This window comes from Dermochelys coriacea, chromosome 8 (assembly GCF_009764565.3).
Source record: "Dermochelys coriacea isolate rDerCor1 chromosome 8, rDerCor1.pri.v4, whole genome shotgun sequence".
NCBI lineage: Eukaryota > Metazoa > Chordata > Testudines > Dermochelyidae > Dermochelys > Dermochelys coriacea.
Window position 1 is genome coordinate 105,554,364 of NC_050075.1, and position 18,603 is coordinate 105,572,966.

General features: G+C 45.6%; 1 protein-coding gene across 4 annotated transcripts in view; it reads left to right on the forward strand.

The window, feature by feature from the left end:
* TESK2 (testis associated actin remodelling kinase 2) overlaps positions 1–6,492 on the forward strand; it is a 123,354-nt gene extending 116,862 nt beyond the window's left edge. For all 4 annotated transcript variants that reach the window (XM_038413354.2, XM_043491137.1, XM_038413353.2 and 1 more), the window contains one exon: positions 1,277–6,492. In XM_038413354.2, the coding sequence (XP_038269282.1) occupies positions 1,277–2,280 (1,004 nt within the window). In that variant the 3' untranslated portion in view covers positions 2,281–6,492. The remainder of the gene's footprint in view (positions 1–1,276) is intronic.
* The last annotated feature ends 12,111 nt before the right edge of the window (positions 6,493–18,603 follow it).

The window sequence follows — 18,603 nt, forward strand, 5'->3', positions numbered from 1 at the left end:
ATCCCACAAACAACAATCCCAAGAAGAAAATATTCCACTTCCCACCTAATCAGTCAGCATTGCCCTGTGGTAGCTGAGGGAGACTTCCAGAGGCACCAAGCACAGAGAGGCTCCCAACTCCAATTGAAAGTCAATAGCAGTTAGGTGCTAACTCTCAGGAGAGCCTTTTAAAAAATTTCCTCCCAAATAATTGTGAATATTTCTTTCCACCCTGTTTTAATGATGCAGCTTTTATTACACATATTTAAACAGCATTTATAACCTCTTGTTACAAAGTAAAACTACTGTCTCCCTAGTTTCTGAAATGTACTGTGTGAAGGCTCATATGGAATTTAATCTCTCCACTTCCAGAGGGAAGTATTGATTTTTTTTTTTTTTTTTTGCCTTCACCTTTCACAGCACAGGGGTGTCTTAAGCTTTTGTGAAAACCTCACTGATAGCTTTTTTGTGTTAGTATTTTGTGCTCTAACTTTTTCTAATGGTAAGTTTCCTCAACAGATCCTGCACTTGAGTTAGTTCTGCTAGTATATGGAACACAAAAGAGACTAGAAAAAGAGAACACCTATTAACTATCCCTTTCAAAAGACCTGTTCATTGGCCTGTCAATTTACTGACATGGGACTTGAAGGGCCACTCAAAATGTAGTTTGTATACAAATTTTAAAACAGATGAACAAATTTTCATTCATATCTAAGTTTGTAAAACCACCATCTCCTTTGGGTTTTCACTTCCCTGCTGTATTGTAAACCCAAAACTAGCATTACCTCTAGCGTGGACAGATTTGACCATAAATAATAGTTAAACCAACCAATCTGAGTTAAGTGCAGAAAGTAAAATAGCACCAATGGTGAAAAGCAAATTCAAACTTCAGAATTATTTCAGTTTGAATAATTTAAGAGGTTAGTAGCACAAGGAAGCAATACTTTTAAATGATTATTTCAGATGTCCTTTTTAAATTAAGAAAACAAGTTGCAAAAGGATATGGCTCCATTTTAGGATGCTAGATGTGTATCGCTCCGTGTTCAGAGCCTGCGCCTGCACTTGGGAATGAGGGGAACAAAACTTCCCTACCTTCCTTGCACGCAGGGATCCCATACAGGAACTCGCAGGTAACCCAAGAGCATGTGTTTGTGGAGGATGCTTCCTGTAAGAGAGCATCACTTATAAGTCAGGAGTCTTCCTCCTTTCTTGTAAGGTTGTGATTCAGATGGAGTGAGCCAGGCCAGCAGCATGTCTCTGGCCACAAAGCTAAAGATGTTTCTCTTCTCCTATTCAGGGCTGATTGAAAAAGGACAAGGAATAAAGCGATTGAGTTCACTGGATGACAAGATCCCACCCAAGTCACCCCGCCCACGCCGCAACATCTTGCTGTCACGCAGTCAGTCAGATATCTTCTCCCGCAAGCCCTCCCGGAAGATCAATGTACAGGACCCCTACTACACACCAAGCAAGGGGGCGGTGCGGAAAGTCAACCCCTTCAATGCCAGGGAAGACCTGAAGGGGGGGAAGATCAAATTTTTTGACATGCCAAGCAAGTCTGTGATTTCCCTTGTGTTTGACTTGCACTCCCCAGAGGCAGAGGACTGTCTGAAGACTAGCCAGTCTCTGTCCAGGCAGGTTTATAGCACAGACTGGCAGGAATTCTCTTTCCCCCCTGGGAGGCGGTGCAGATCTCTCCCAGTCTCTCCCGAACTTCTGCATAAAGATTATGTCCCTTTTGGGGGTCTGCATTCAACTGTCAGTAGGTGCGACTCGACCCAGCTAGGGGCTGAGATGCGGCAAAAACTCCTGAGCAGCAGTAAGTATGGAGTATCAGAAATCCCTCCCTTTCAGGCCAGACCTCACAGGCAGGATTCTCCTTCAGTGCCAGAGCAAGAGGAGGACATGGACTATTCCGATTGGCCGGAGTCCCAGGAGGAAAATGGATTCTGTCCTGTTAAAAACACAAGTGAGGATCCAGGATATAACCAACCGCTAATGGAGGCTCAGCCCGAGTCCCTAAGATACAAGGGGCGCTCAGCCCAGAATTCAGTCAACTCTGAGGAAGGCAGCTCCTTGAGAGTGTTTGCGAGCTCTGAAGACATGGAGGTGGAAGATGAGATCCGGAAGAACTTACTGCCAGAGGCTTCCAAGTCTCCATTCAGTGTTAACCCCTCTGTGGAGCTGGGCAGAGAGACGTTGTCATTTGAAGTGCTGGATATGGACAGCTCTGCCCCACTTTCACTGGCACCTCCTAATATGTCAGCATCTGGTGGCACACAGTCAAAATGTGACATTTAAGGAGAGAGCTTAAAACCCAGATACATTCTTGTGAATGGGGACAAACTGTCCCCATTCACTTAGTTTTTAACTTTTTCCTGTAGTGCTAAGTCTTGGATATTTCAGTGGATCATAGAAACCGGCCATCAAACAAGAGGCTGCAAAGTGCATCTGAAGAGACGGTATTTTTTTTTTATTTTTAAATGTGTCCATCATCCCTTAGCTCACTACAAGAGACAACTACTGCAAACCAGCCTCGGGCAGGATGCCAACCTGGGGTCCCATAAGGTCCCATAATCATTGCAGGGCTGTATGCAGCAGGAGCTTGGTAGTGTGTAAGTGATTTGAACCCCAGCCCTGCATCTTTCACTTTAGCACTCTGTCTAGCTGGTGCGTGTGAATTCAGTTGGGAGCCTTGTCTAATATTGGAAGAAAGGCTCTCTCTTGGACAGTGCTAGGCAGATATAAATGCCTTCAGATCTCAGAGCTCTAACAGGATCTGCAGGCTCACACCACACTCTGGAACAAACTAATCTCAAAAGCATGGAAAACACAAATCTTCTGCTGGTAGAGTCTGAAAACTTAGCAGCACTCCAAGTTCCTGCTGATTAACAGGAGGAAACTATTCTCTTGTATGCTGCTTGTGCGCTGGGGTTCAGTTTCTGATACAGTGATCTGTTAGTCCCAATGAACCACGCTGGCTCAACAGCCTTGGAGACTGCAGACCTGTGTACATCCCTAGAACAGATACAGCAAAGGCCACAACACTTTAGGTTCTCCCCATACACGCAGCTGTCTGTGTATCTTAACCTGCCACAGAGGGCGATTACTGTAGGGTTGAAAGAAGGGTAGCTCAGACACCAGGCACATTCATTCCCTGGCCTCTCACGAAACTGCAAATAAAAGCTTTGTGTTGCGGACACTTGTCCATGAGGAACTGAATTGACACCATCAATTCTTTCCATATACACCCACCAAACGGCACTTTGGGAACAACTCCAGCACTCACTACTGACTTGGCCAGGCTTGAATCAGTGACCCAGAGACAAAAGGGTCCCTGTTACCCTTTCCCAATCCTGTGAGACATCCCATCCCTCCTAATGTGGCACTGGTGCCGCTGCAATAACAGTCTGTCCCTATTTACACCAAGCAGCTTGATTCATAAATTTTTCAAAGAATAAAATCCTATAGTGCAATGGATGTTGACAGCAAAGCTTTCAGCTATGTCCTTGCAAATCTAAAGAAACTTTCCATTGATTAGGACAGACTCACAATAAAGGCTTTCGGCTTGTTAGAGACACTGAAGAAAATCAATTTCTCCCCATAAATTCAATGTTCTGTATTACTTTGGCAAAGAGAAAGTAACAGTCACGTGTATCTCCATTTGCTTCTGCCTTCAGCAACCGTCTGAATGCAGTTTTATTTTTCCACCAGAATGTAAATATGAAAGAAACAATAGTGTGTTTAAAGCCAGCCACTGTGGGCACATTTGTGTGTGTCTAAGAGTCAGGTGCTATCCCTGCGGTAGATATACATAGAAAGCTTGTCCTATGGTTATATTTGCACAGCTTCCTCTATAGTCCTTTCACCTGCACTTCCTGAGATTAGAATGTGTGGGGTTTTGTCTGCATTATCATTCCTGGCTCTCACAGGGCCACATATCAGCTTATCTGTAAGACTGACATTTACAACAGGTCCTTTGTATCACTTGATGGCCCCTGGTACTTGGGAATTTCACCTTAAGTACTAACTTGGAAACTCTTGTTTCCATGCAGCAGTCTTGGGAGAACTAAGCACTGATGGTGGGAGAGGAAATATAAAGCAACAGTGTCCCTTGATGGAAATTAGGTTATTTCTCTGCTTGTCTCACCCCAAAGAAATAGAGGATGAGGAAGAAGGGGTTTTAGAGACCAGCTAGGAAAGTTGTTTGAGAATGAGGGATGAATCCTGGGTTTGTGGGGTGGTAAATTGTCTCCTGGCCCATGAATTACTTAAGATTTCCTCTCTCTGAGTGCTTGTGTGAAAGTGGCCAGCAGCATTGCCCCTTCCCATTGGCTGTGAAGAATTAAATAGGAATCCCTAGGCCTCCTTGAATTCCTTAGCACAGCCCTTGCCAATGGGACAGATCTTGGTAGCATGAAAGAAAAAATATGTATCCCTAATAAGGTCTTTTAACCCTTCTTTCCTCCTGCACTCCCCCTCTGTCACAAAGGTGCTGATTTCTAGAGCAATCCTTTTTTTCCTTCTTCTTTGGCAGTTTTTCTGTCCTTGTGCATCCTCTTGGGGGGCAGAGGGGGGGTTGGGAGGCTACAGAGTATGGAGCTTCTTGGCTGGCAGGTGCTACCCACATACATGCAGTTTCTGTTCAAGGCTGAGAAACTATCTAGCTAATCAAAGTAACAATCATCCAGCTAGTGCTTGTTTTACGATTGTAGCCATTCGCAAAGGAAACCATCATCACCAGCTGCTGTTGTCACAAGGCAGGGTTAGGATTGTGACTTCAGGCAGATGAGCAATAACAAGAAGTGTTTATATTTGGAAGCTTCACTGGGCTGCAGGGAATCTAACCAGCATCCTACTTCTGCCTTCAGTCCCACTGCAGAGAGTGAGTAAAGAAATCACGCCGCCTCGTTTGCTTTTGTGTCTGTTCACTGATCTTAAAACAATGATGCGGTTGCAACAGCATCTCGCTGGGGATGCCTGTTGCACCGGAAGCTCTGCTTTCACCTCTTTTGTTAAATTTGACTGTGAAGCTCTTGTGTTGACAGGCATGGGACACATCCATGGCTCCAGTCAGACTGACCGCACCTGCCCTGGGTGAATTGTTTCCTTGCTTCTTCTAAAATCTGTATCTTCTAAAATCTGTATTCCCCAGCCGTTGTTTAAACACCATGGCTAAAATGATTTTAGTTGGGGGGGAAACTATTCCACTTTTTAAATAGAAAGCCAGCTGCGTTGTGTAGGGCACGGCCCTGTCGCTTCCAGCCCGCAATGCCGAGTTGGAGATAGGTCACAGAGATGGAAATGCCAAGGAATGGTGCTGGACTGTTAGCATGCTGTCTTTCCCAAGTACCAGGTTATGTGTGGGAGTGGCACGTGAATGTAAGTCTGGTTTTTCAATTGGTAAGTCTCTCAGAAAACTAAGTCTTTCTGCGGTCTGATTTGGTTAACACTAATCGTTAACTGGCCATCTGGCCATGCAGAGCCAGACTAGATTGGTTAGATGGAGCTTGGTCGCTTGTCCCTCCACAGATGTTGTTGTCCTACATGGAATAACTAGTAGCCCTTATTGTGAGGCAGCTTCTCCCAGCTACTCATGACCATTAATACAAACTGCTAAAAATGAGTTCAGGCAAACCCCTCTTTTTACAGTAATGCGATTAAAAGTTTTGTTCCAATTGAATTTTATCATGTTTTTGACTTTTCTAATAGATGCAATTCTGGCTTTTTAAACTGTTTCTAGACACTGCTATGTCTCTTTAAGAAATCTAACTTAAATTCACTTTAGCTCTTTCTATGTTGGATTCATTTAAATGTCTCTTATAAGCTATTTTGTTGTTGTTGATTGGTGACATGCAAGAAAGAGAGCACATATGGTAAATTGCTGCCCCTGACAAGAAGCAGATGCAGGGCAAAGGGCTACAATTGGTTTATTCTGCTTTGTTGAAAGGTGTTGATGTACAGAACGTTTCTTGCCAGTACAACTAAAGACACTTGAATAATTCCTGTTTGCACTTAATGCTATTGTTATACTGCATGTCACTACATTTCTATGCAAAAACAAATAACCTTTTTGGGCAGGTGGATATTTGATTAAATAAGTTTAAAGATCTTTGCAAGAATGATCTATTTTCATATTTATGAAGGAGTTTTATGTCTTAATATTTTGCAGTTTGTAAATAGCTAAACTTGTAATTAAAGGCTTAGGAAGAAGTTTGTAGCCTGTGTACAATAGTAAGTTAACACTGCCAGAAAAAATCTTTGCAAAACAAGTTTTTTCTAATATTGTGGATATTTATGAATATGTAAAGAAAGCAAATCTTGTTTTTATGTTGATTGATCTTCTGACTTTTGATGTTTTTTGAACTATGGAAATGGTGTATGTTTTATTGGAACTGCAATAAGAAGTAACCAAAGATGAATCTAGTTAAATATTTTCATAATTTTTTTTCTTGGTCAGTTTTTGTAAACTGTTTCCCAACTTGCTTTCAAAATAAAAAAACAAAACCATGATTCTTGTGGTCAAGAGGACAAAAGTGGAAAACCTGACTATCCTATAAGCTCATTAAAGTGTTCACAGTTCCTAGGTATGAAATACAAATTTGGTTTCATATAGCGCCTTTATTTATAAAGTGCTGAGTTACATGCAGTGGTACCAGGAAAAAAAACAGCCTTACACGTACATCCTATACAGGGCAATGTTGGTGTCCAAGTTACTTATCCATTGTCTCTTCCCAAAGTGTCTTATGCTGCTCAGCACCTGGAAATGGACTGCCCCACAGCATTAGCTGCCTACCTTGTTCTTTGGCAGACAGCGATGGTGTTGCAAAAGGATTGAAAACCAGGAGCATGTATGGTACTGTAGAGAGATGAAATGAGACAAGGGCCTAGATCCTCAAAGGTATTTAAAAGCATCTAACTCCCATTGATTTCAGTGAGAGTTGGTTCATCTCCTCAAAGGCACTTAACTCTCTGAAATCAATGGGAGTTAGATGCTTAAATACCCCTGAGGATCTGAGCCAAGGTCCCTGCCCTGAAGAACTTATCTACAATAGAAATAAGACACCTAGACTGCAGTAAAGCCAAGTGAGGGATGCTCACTGTGGTTGGTGTTTTGAGTATGTATATGTGGGGTTGTGATCACTTAATAGATGTTTTAGCCTTTATAAATACATACACTCCAAAGAAAGTGGTGGAAGCAGCAGGGCTTTGAGTCATTTTAGTACTAAAGTGGACCAGGCATGACTCTGACCTAAAGCTTTGTATAGGCATAATCTGGAGATGGGCTAGACCAGTGTTTCTCACATGTGGCCACCAGGGGCTTTTCTAGTGGCCACAGCTGCCTCCATGAGGAGGGGGCAAAGCAGCCACCCCTCCCTCCCCCAGGGCCACCAGCGGGGCAAATCCCATGACCCTTCTGGAACCACAAATACTGTAGCAGCAGGCAACCAGTGTGAGTTCCCCACCTTCCTGGGGCGGTGAGCCTTAGGCTTCAGTGGTGGACGGCAGGCTCTGGCCATGTGATGGAGGACTCAATTCCCCAGCCACAGGGCTTCGGGCTCCAGCCCAAGGCTCATCCCCCACCCCCACCCCCCATTGCTGCTGGCCCTCTGCCTCCTTATCCACCTCTCCATCTAGGGCTTAATTTGTCCCCCAGCTTGCCAGGGTGAGTAAATCGGCTGTGAAATGTGATAAACAAATATCACTTTTCACAATAGCAGATTTAGTAGCTAGCAAGTCTTCAAAATAAAAAAATCATCAACCCAAAACAGCAAACCATGTCAAGCACCTTATTTGTGTTTCTGTTTAGGTCCAGTAAAGAATAGAGACAACTGCACATTATTTTTGAGTCTGCAAAAACACCCTGCTGAAATAAATTACAATGGGTTGGACACGTCTATGGGCATATTTGTTTGTTTTTCCTAAAGTTTTAAGTATTTTAGGAAAAATTGTCAGAGCGGCCACCAGCAAGAACAACCACCACCATCATTTGTTGAGAGAATCCCGGGGCTAGATGCCTTTGCAGCTAACAGTGTTTTAATACACTCACAGTATTGTAAGGTATTTGATTTGTTACCACATGACATTTTGATTTAAAAAAAGTGATATGGCATGCATTCAGTAGGTTAAAAGCTGGCTGATAGGTCTCAAATAGGTGTGTTTCTCTTGGGTTCCTGCAGTGATCAGTTTTAGGCCCCATGCGAGGTCATATTTTTATTTAAAGAAAACAATCACTGAAAGCTTGCAGATGACACAAAAACGGGCAGGAAGTGGTAAATAACAACAGAGGACAGGTCACTTACACAGAGTGATCTGGATTGCTTGGTAAGCTGAGTGCAAGCAAACTATGCATTTTAATTGGGCTAAATGTTATAGAATCATAGAATCATAGAATATCAGGGTTGGAAGGGACCCCAGAAGGTCATCTAGTCCAACCCCCTGCTCAAAGCAGGACCAAGTCCCAGTTAAATCATCCTAGCCAGGGCTTTGTCAAGCCTGACCTTAAAAACCTCTAGGGAAGGAGATTCTACCACCTCCCTAGGTAACGCATTCCAGTGTTTCACCACCCTCTTAGTGAAAAAGTTTTTCCTAATATCCAATCTAAACCTCCCCCATTGCAACTTGAGACCATTACTCCTCGTTCTGTCATCTGCTACCATTGAGAACAGTCTAGAGCCATCCTCTTTGAAACCCCCTTTCAGGTAGTTGAAAGCAGCTATCAAATCCCCCCTCATTCTTCTCTTCTGCAGACTAAACAATCCCAGCTCCCTCAGCCTCTCCTCATAAGTCATGTGCTCTAGACCCCTAATCATTTTTGTTGCCCTTCGCTGTACTCTTTCCAATTTATCCACATCCTTCTTGTAGTGTGGGGCCCAAAACTGGACACAGTACTCCAGATGAGGCCTCACCAGTGTCGAATAGAGGGGAACGATCACGTCCCTCGATCTGCTCGCTATGCCCCTACTTATACATCCCAAAATGCCATTGGCCTTCTTGGCAACAAGGGCACACTGCTGACTCATATCCAGCTTCTCGTCCACTGTCACCCCTAGGTCCTTTTCCGCAGAACTGCTGCCGAGCCATTCGGTCCCTAGTCTGTAGCGGTGCATTGGATTCTTCCATCCTAAGTGCAGGACCCTGCACTTATCCTTATTGAACCTCATTAGATTTCTTTTGGCCCAATCTTCCAATTTGTCTAGGTCCTTCTGTATCCTATCCCTCCCCTCCAGCGTATCTACCACTCCTCCCAGTTTAGTATCATCCGCAAATTTGCTGAGAGTGCAATCCACACCATCCTCCAGATCATTTATGAAGATATTGAACAAAACGGGCCCCAGGACCGACCCCTGGGGCACTCCACTTGACACCGGCTGCCAACTAGACATGGAGCCATTGATCACTACCCGTTGAGCCCGACAATCTAGCCAGCTTTCTACCCACCTTATAGTGCATTCATCCAGCCCATACTTCCTTAACTTGCTGACAAGAATGCTGTGGGAGACCGTGTCAAAAGCTTTGCTAAAGTCAAGAAACAATACATCCACTGCTTTCCCTTCATCCACAGAACCAGTAATCTCATCATAAAAGGCGATTAGATTAGTCAGGCATGACCTTCCCTTGGTGAATCCATGCTGACTGTTCCTGATCACTTTCCTCTCCTCTAAGTGCTTCAGGATTGATTCTTTGAGGACCTGCTCCATGATTTTTCCAGGGACTGAGGTGAGGCTGACCGGCCTGTAGTTCCCAGGATCCTCCTTCTTCCCTTTTTTAAAGATGGGCACTACATTAGCCTTTTTCCAGTCATCCGGGACTTCCCCCGTTCGCCACGAGTTTTCAAAGATAATGGCCAAGGGCTCTGCAATCACAGCCGCCAATTCCCTCAGCACTCTCGGATGCAATTCGTCCGGCCCCATGGACTTGTGCACGTCCAGCTTTTCTAAATAGTCCCTAACCACCTCTATCTCTACAGAGGGCTGGCCATCTCTTCCCCATTTTGTGATGCCCAGCACAGCAGTCTGGGAGCTGACCTTGTTAGTGAAAACAGAGGCAAAAAAAGCATTGAGTACATTAGCTTTTTCCACATCCTCTGTCACTAGCTTGCCTCCCTCATTCAGTAAGGGGCCCACACTTTCCTTGGCTTTCTTCTTGTTGCCAACATACCTGAAGAAACCCTTCTTGTTACTCTTGACATCTCTTGCTAGCTGCAGCTCCAGATGCGATTTGGCCCTCCTGATATCTTTCCTACATGCCCGAGCAATATTTTTATACTCTTCCCTGGTCATATGTCCAACCTTCCACTTCTTGTAAGCTATAGGTTAGTAAGTTATAGGCTGGGGGATTCTCTCTTGGGAAGTAGTGATTCTGATTTGGGGATGGATAATCAGCTGAACACAAACTCCCAGTGAGATGCTGTGAACAAAGAGCTGATGCGATCCTCAGATGCATAAACAGGAATTTTGAGTAGGAGTTGAGAGGTTATTTTACCTCTGTATTTGGCATGGGTGTGACCACTACTGGAATTGTGTACACTGAATTGTCTACAATTCAAGAAGACTGATAAACTGGAGAGCAGTCAGAGAAGACCCACAAGAATGATTAAAGGATTAGAAAACCTGCCTTATGGTGATAAGCTAAATAGAGTAAGCTCTTTGAGACTAACCAAGGGAAGGTTGATGGTGGTTTTGATTAGAGTCTGTAAGAACCTACATGGGAAAATACTATATCATGAGTTCTTCAATCTGGCAGAGAAAGGTATAACAATCCAGTGGCTGGAAATTCAAGCTAGACGAAGTCAGATTGGAAATAAGGGGTAATTTTTTAAGAGTGAGTAATTAACCACGAACAATTTACCACTGACTTTGAAAATCAAGACTGGATGGTCTTCTCAAAGCTCTGCTCTAGGAGTTATTCTGGGGATGTTCTGTGGCCTGTGTTGTACTGGTGGCGAGACTAGATGATCACAATGGTCTCTTCTGACCTTAGAATCTGAATCCTGCTCCAGAGAGAGATGGAGAAGCCTACTGTTAGGTAGGGATTGACCACAACTTGGCTGCTTCAAAAATCATTCCTTCCTGCTGAACTGTATCGGGTTCTTGGTGTATTTGGTTATTCTTGACTGGTGTCCACTGGCCCTGCGTCAGTATCTTCCCTATTTCCCACAACAGTCTTCTGCTACTGTAGCTGGAGCACAGTTGTGACCTCCCAAGAAATGAAATTCAAGACCAGATGAAAAATTGGCTAAAATGGTGGGAATAAGAGTGAAGGAAAGATGGTAGGACAAGAATAGAGAACTACTCCAGTTATAATCAGCAAGGAAGAGAGCAAGCTGGCTTTGTGCTATGATGGGGATGTATGCCTCTTTCTAGACATGGATGAGGGCCTTTTCCCAGCAGGCCCTTTCTGGGAAGTGCAGCCTGGTCCAGTAGGGTGAGATTTAAATACTTTAAGTTCTCTTACTAGTTATGCCTCAATTTCCCTAGTGTAGCAGAGTCACTGCTCTGCTTTACTTCAGGTTGAGTGTCACTTTGTTTAAAGCGCAACTATTCAAGTGCTCTAAAAGCCACACGTTACTCATAGACTTTAAGGTCAGAAGGGGCCATAGAACTTCACCTGCCCATTCCTGAAATAGACCCCTAACCTCTGGCTGAGCTACTGAAGTTCTCAGATCTTGATTTAAAGACTTCAAGTTAGAGAATCCACCATTCACACTGGTTTAAACCTGCAAGTGACCCATGCTGCAGAGGAAGGCGAAACCCCCCAGGGTCTCTGCCAATCTGACCCAGGGGGAAATTCCTTCCAGACCCCAAACATGGTGATCATTTAGACCCTGAGGAGATGTGCAAGACCCACCAGGCAGACACTTGAGAGAGAATTCTCTGTAGTAACTCAGAGCCCCCTCAATCGTGTGTCCTGGCTCTGGCCATTGGGGATTTTTGCTACTGGCAGTCACCCATGGGCCACATGCCATTGTAGGCAGTCCCATCACACCATCCCCTCCATCAACTTATCCAGCTCAGTCTTGAAGCCAGTTAGGTTTTTTGCCCCCCACTGCTCCCCTTGGAAGGCAGTTATAGAATTTCACTCCTTAAAAACCTTCACCTAATTTCAAGCCAAAACTTGTAGATACCTGTTTATATCCATTTGTTGTGGGGTCCACATTGGTGCTAACTTCTCTCCCTCCCCTGGTATTTATCCCTCTGGTGTATTCATAGAGAGCAATCATCTCTTCCCCCCAGCCTGTGTTTGGTTGGGTTAAATAAGCCAAGCTCTCAAGGTAGGTTTTTTCCTCAGATCATCCTAGTAGCCCTTCTCTGCACCTGTTCCGGTTTGAATTCATCTTTCTTACATGTGAAGACCAGATCTACACCCAGTATATCAAGTGAGGTCTCAACACTGCCCTGTCTCTACTGGAAATACCTCACCTAAGACTTTTTTATAGCCACAGCACATTGGCAGCTTATTGTCATTCTGTAAGCAACTAATACACCCAGGTCTTTCTCCTCCTCTACCGCTTCCAACTGATACATCCCCGTCTTATAGCAAAAATTATTTTGTTAGTCCCTAAATGCCTGACAGTGCACTATTAAATATCATCCCATTTCTTATTACTCCAGTTTACAAGGTCATCCAGATCTTCTTGTATGATCTGGGCAATAGCTCCCAGCTTTGTCCCATCACAAATTTTATTAGCACATTCTCACTTTGTGCCAAGGGCAGTAATAAAAATGTTAAAGGTTAGTCCCAAAATCAATTCCTGAGGAATTCCACTAGCCTTACAATTCACCTTTCAGTATGGCCAGTTATCCATCTTTCAATTCTCATATTAATCCCCATCTTCTCCAATTTAATTAATTTCCCAAGTGAAAACTGTATCAGACGTCTTACTGGAATCCAAGTAGATTAGATCTGCATTTCCTTTGTCAAAAAATCAGTTATCTTCTCACAGAAGGAAATCAGGTTGGTCTGGCACAATCTACCTTTTGTAAAACCATTTTGTATTTTATCCCGATTACTGTTCACCACTATGTCCTTAACTTTCAAAATTTGTTCCAATTTCTCTTCCATACAATTAAGGTCAAATCAACAGGCCTGTAGTTTCCCAGCTGACTTTTTCCCCTTTCTTAAAAATAGGAGCTATTTTAGTGATTCTCCAGTCATAGGGTACAACCCCTGAAATTACAGATTCATTAAAAATCCTTCTTGTTAACTGCTGGAAATAGCCTACCTTGCTTGTCACCATGAAAGGTTTTCCTCCTTTTCCCCCCCTGCTGCTGGTGATGGCTCATCTTAAGTGATCACTCTCCTTACAGTGTGTATGATAAAACTCATTGATATACACACACACAGAGAACATGAAACAATCTCCCCTCTGTATTTTCCACCAAATGCATCCGATGTAGTGAGCTGTAGCTCACGAAAGCTTATGCTGAAATAAATTTGTTAGTCTCTAAGGTGCCACAAGTACTCCTTTTTATTAAAAATCCTTGCTATTAGACTTGCAATTTCATGGGCCAGTTCCTTTAATATTCTTTGCGATTATCCGCTCTCCACCCTCTTCAGTATCATTAAGCTGTTTGACATTGACTTCCACCTCACCTGTGGTAATCTCTGCCTCTGTATCCTCACTGCCATTAGGCACTGTGCCACTACCCCTGAACGCTCCACTAGCCTCATTAAAACCTGAGGCAAAGTATTTGTTTAGGTGTCGGGCCACACCGAGAATCTTTAATCTCTATCCCATCCTCAGTGCTGGGCAGTCCCCCCGCTTCTTTCCTTCTTGAGAGGGCTCTAGAATCTTTTATTATTGGTTTTAATACCCTTTGCAAGGTCCAGCTCTGCTTGGCTTTTGGCTGTGCCCTTTATCCCTACACTTTCCAACCTCCAAGAAGTAGCTTTCCTTGCTGATCCATCCCAGCTTCTATTCCTTGTAGGCTTTCGGCTTTCTTTGAATCACCTGTTTGATATGTTTGCTCATCCAGCTTGGTCTGCAAACAGTCCCTGTGAGTAAGGCTATGTTTTAGTCATGGACAGGTCACAGCCAGTAAACAAAAATTCACAGCCCGTGACCTGTCCATGATTTTTACTATATACCCGATTAAAACTTGGGCCAGGAGCACAGCAGGTGCTGGGGGTGGGGTGGGGGTGGCAGGCTCCCTACCTGGCTCCAACTGGCATGTCTCTGCAGCTCCTAGGGGGAGGGTGGCCAGGGGGCTCCACGCACTGCTCCTGCCACAAGGGCCGGTTCCACAGCTCCCATCACAGCCAATGGGAGCTGCAGGGGTGGCACCTGCAGTCACAGGCAGTGCACAGAGCCTCCTGGCCTCTCCGCCTAGGAGCTGCAGGAGCATGCCTGTGGGATACAGGGACCCCCCCAGGTAAGCACCACCCTGCCCCTCAACTCCTTGCCCCAGCCCTGAGCCCCCCTCCCACAAACCCAAACTGCTGCTGCTGAGCCAGCCACACTAGCTCCTGTAGAAGTCACGGACTCCGTGACCGACACGCAGCCTTACCTATGATTTTTCCCCCCTTGCTTCAGAGAGCTTCTGCAACTTTGACAAAGTAATTCCAAGCCTCCTACACATTCAAATCCCTGAGGTTTTCAGTCTAGTCCACTTCCCTAACTCAGTCCCTTAAAAAAATTAAGTTACCTCTTTTGAAATCCAGGACCTTTGTTGCAGACTTGGTTTTGTTTATCCTTCTATTTAGTCTAAACTGAATTAGCTCATGATCACCCGAACCAAGATTGTCCCCTACAACCAGTTCTTCGATGAGGTCCTCACCCATACCAAATCTAAAATGGCATCACATCTTGTTGGGGCAGCAGCTATTTGGTGAAGAAATCTGTCAGCCATCACATCCCGGAAAACCTGGGCCCTGCTATTATTAGTAGCACTTGTCCTGCAAGATATAGCTGGGAAGTTAGTCTCCCATAATCACACAATTCCCAGGAGTATTTATTTCATTAAAAACAGAGGTCTCGATCCATATCGAAATCAGATCCTGGTGGTCCGGAACCCCAACACTATATTAGGGGACTTCTAGTAATTTTCTTCCCTAATGTGATTTTGGCCCAAACAAACTAACTCCTCCATTCCATCACTTCTAAATTTCTTTACAGTCTACCTCAGCATTAAGGCTCTGTGTGTGTCACGGAGGGGAGGGAAGTCACGGATTCAGTGACCTCTCTGACTTCTGCAGTGGTTGGTGCACCTGGCCTGCGGGCTACCTGAGTGGCTCAGGCAGCCCCCAGGCCAGGCACACCCACCACTGCTAGGGCAGTCTTGGCCCTCTTCACCCCCCAGCAGCAGGAGTTTGGGTATGGGGGGCTCAGGACTGGGTGAAGTGCTTACCTGAGGAGGGGGCTCCCCGAAAGGGTGATAGCAACTCTCTCCCTTCAGCTCCTAGCTGCACGTTATCTGTGCCCGCAGCACTGCCTCCACAGCTCCCATTGACCGTGGTTCCCAGCCAATGGGAGCTGCAGAACCAGGGCTTGGGACGGAGCAGCACATGTTGCTGGGCTTGCTGCTTCCCAGGTGCCAGGTAGGGAGCCTGCCCCAGCCCCACCAATTGCCCCCAAGCACCTGCAGCACACCCTGCCCCCTGGCCATGCCCCCCTATGAGCACCCACAGCAACCCCCTCCCCCCATTTTAGTCAGGGGTATATAGTAAAAGTCATGGACAGGTCACAGGCTGTGAATTTGTGTTTACTGCCCATGACCTGTCCATGACTTTTACTAAAAATAACCATGACTAAAACATAGCCTTACTCGTCATTAAGATACAGTACTAATCCACCACCTAACCTTTCTTTGTCTTTCCTGAAGAGCACATACCCCTCAATCCCTGTACTCCAGGCAGGACAACAATTCCACCAGGTTGCTGTTATCTGTATAACATCGTTTCACTTCCTGCACCAGTAGCTCTGGTTCCTCCATTTTATTACCCACGCTCTTTGCATTGGTGAACAAACATCTTAACTGTTGCTGCTTGGCTCCAGCGACATTCCTCGCCTGGTTGGGTACAGTCATTCTACCGCCAGCGTCACCTGACTGGTATCAGTACTGTCCTTCCTCTTACTGTCCGTTCTCCTACCCACTGCTGTTCCTTTCTCCAGTTCCGTGTCTGTTCTTACTTGATTTTCCTCCCTCCCAATGTTAAAATCGGGTGTGGAGATAATATGAGCATTGCCCAATTGTCTCCTGAGTTCCTAGTTTAAAGCTCTTTTAATGAGTTGTCTCAACCTCCATCACAGAAGTCTATTTCCCTCCCTGCTCCGGTGGGGTCCGTCCCATGAGACCTGTCCTCTGACCAGCAGTCAAACAACCCAAGCCCTCCTTATAGCACCACTGCCTGAGCCATATCTTGATAATCATAATCTTGTCTTGCTTTTGTTCTCCTCCTCTAGGTAGAAACCTAGTCAAAGTCACCTGAGCCTCTATTTCTTTAAGCATCGTCCCTAGCCTGGCATAGTCCCCCTTGATACATTCCAGCGAGAATCTTGTTCCTATATGAAGAGCAGCTAATGACACAATCAGTGGATTCTTTCCTGCTCCCATTAGATTCTTCTTCAGCTTCAGGACCACATCCTGTATCTTAGCTCCCAGCAGACAGCTCAGCCTTCTGTTCTCTGGATCAGCTCTGGTGACAGGCCTCTGTATTCTTCTTAGTAGAGAGTCCTCAAATCACGTGGACCTGCTTTTTCCCAGTGATGGCATGATTTTCCAGCCTTCCTCCTGTCCTTTCTGGCTGCGACTCCTCATCTTTTATTCTCCCTTGCAATTTTCTGTGAGTCATTCTGAATCCCCCTGGAGCTCTGAACTCTGGGTATCTCCAATGGCTCTTCCCCTCTTCTTACGGAACTAACCGCTCTTCTCTTCTTCCTTCCGTTACTGGCTGCTGTGCCCCTTCCTCATTTTCCAGCTCGGCAGACCTGTTCCTGATCTCTAATTTTCCTTCACTAGCTGGTCTTTTCCTCTGCCTGGTTCTTGTAGTAGTCGCACGCTTCCACCACTCACTTTCCTCACCCAGCAGTCTCCCCATTGAGTTCTTCAGTCCAGCTGGCACCTGCACGTTTTGACTCATCCCTTCAGCCTTCTCGTGCCTTTGCTCCATCATCTGCTCGAACCCTCTTTGAAACTCAACCATCGTTTCCACCTGATCTCCAAGCCTCGGATCTTCTCTTCCATCAGCTCTATCAGGCAACACTTCATACAAAGCTCTGTGCAGGTACCTGTGCTAGGATCACGTACGTCCTGCAGCTTCCACATCCGGTCATCTTCATTGTCTCTTCCATTGCTCGGGTCACTACCTCTGCTGCTGCGGTAGCTGTAACAGCTTTCCCGCATAAAGTCCTGCCAAGGAAAAAAAAGAAAACAACCCAAACACCCCTTCCCCAAAGTCCCCTTTACAGCTCTGTGTGTTGGCTGCCTTTATAGGCCCCCTCTGCTCTCACAGCACCCTGCCCCCTCCCCAACGCTACAAACTGAATGAGGAAAAAAGAGTGACAAAATGGGAAAGCTCTTAATGTTTCATCTGAATACTATGAATGTGCCTCAGTTTCCCTGCTGTATGGAACAAGTACCTCGGTGGTGGAACAAGGGGGTGCGATTGTTGCAGAGATTCCAAGAGGGCAGGTGTGACTGATGTCTGGCTTCCTGGGCACAATGGCCAACATTCTGTAGCCTGGCATCTGATGCCTGGGGCCCTGCCTCTCCAAGAGTCAGCCGGAGGTGCTGGAGAAGGAAGTGAGGTGCAGGCCAGGTGACCTGGGGGAAAGAGACAAAGGAAGGAGGCAGGGCAGCGGATCATGGCTGAGGCTGGATTGTTGGGGGAGCTGGTCACTCTCCTGGTTTGGGACTCAAGGGGGAAGCCCAAGGATGGCTTTCCTGTGTGAATGTGCAGCAAGATAAAGGGTCCTACTAGCTATAGGATTTTCAGGAAGCCCCTGGGCACAGCAACTGGGTGGCTCAAGGAGACATGCTGTGGTGATTGTGCCAATGCTACACCCCTACTCAGCGCTCAAGCCCTACCCTTAGCAGGGTTGGGAGAGTGTGTATTGTGCCTGTCCCTTATTCTCTGCCTCCAGGCTGCAGGAGTTTTTTTGAAAGCTTTACCCTGAAATGAACATTTCTGTTGAAGAACTGTATTTTAAAGTGCTGGACTCCACACGAAGACTCTGATTTTACTTTAGAAGTATTGTTGTAGGAATGTTAGCGTTAAACATCTTCCTTCTGAAATGAAGGAATTAAGGTAAGATAAAGAGATGAAAGCAGGTCATTTGGTCAAGGGGTTCCTAATGCCCAGTTCCTTTCCCATGAGCTCTTCCCAACACTTCCACATTAGAATTTCTTTGCAGAACTAGGGAATACTCAGGATGGAGGGAGGTCAGACCAGTATGGGGAAGTGGTTGGGGAATTCAGGCCAGAGGGGCCCTGTAAGCCCCACCTTATCCCTGCCTGTTTGAACAGCTTCCCCCTTCCCTTTGTCCTGGCTGGGACAGGAGGAGACATGCCACCCACTCACAGCCCCATCTCTCAGGGACATGAGTGAAATATCACCTCACACAAGGAAGGAGAAATGGGGAAGCAGGTAAAGTGGGAAGATACTTGCCCCCAACCCATGAGC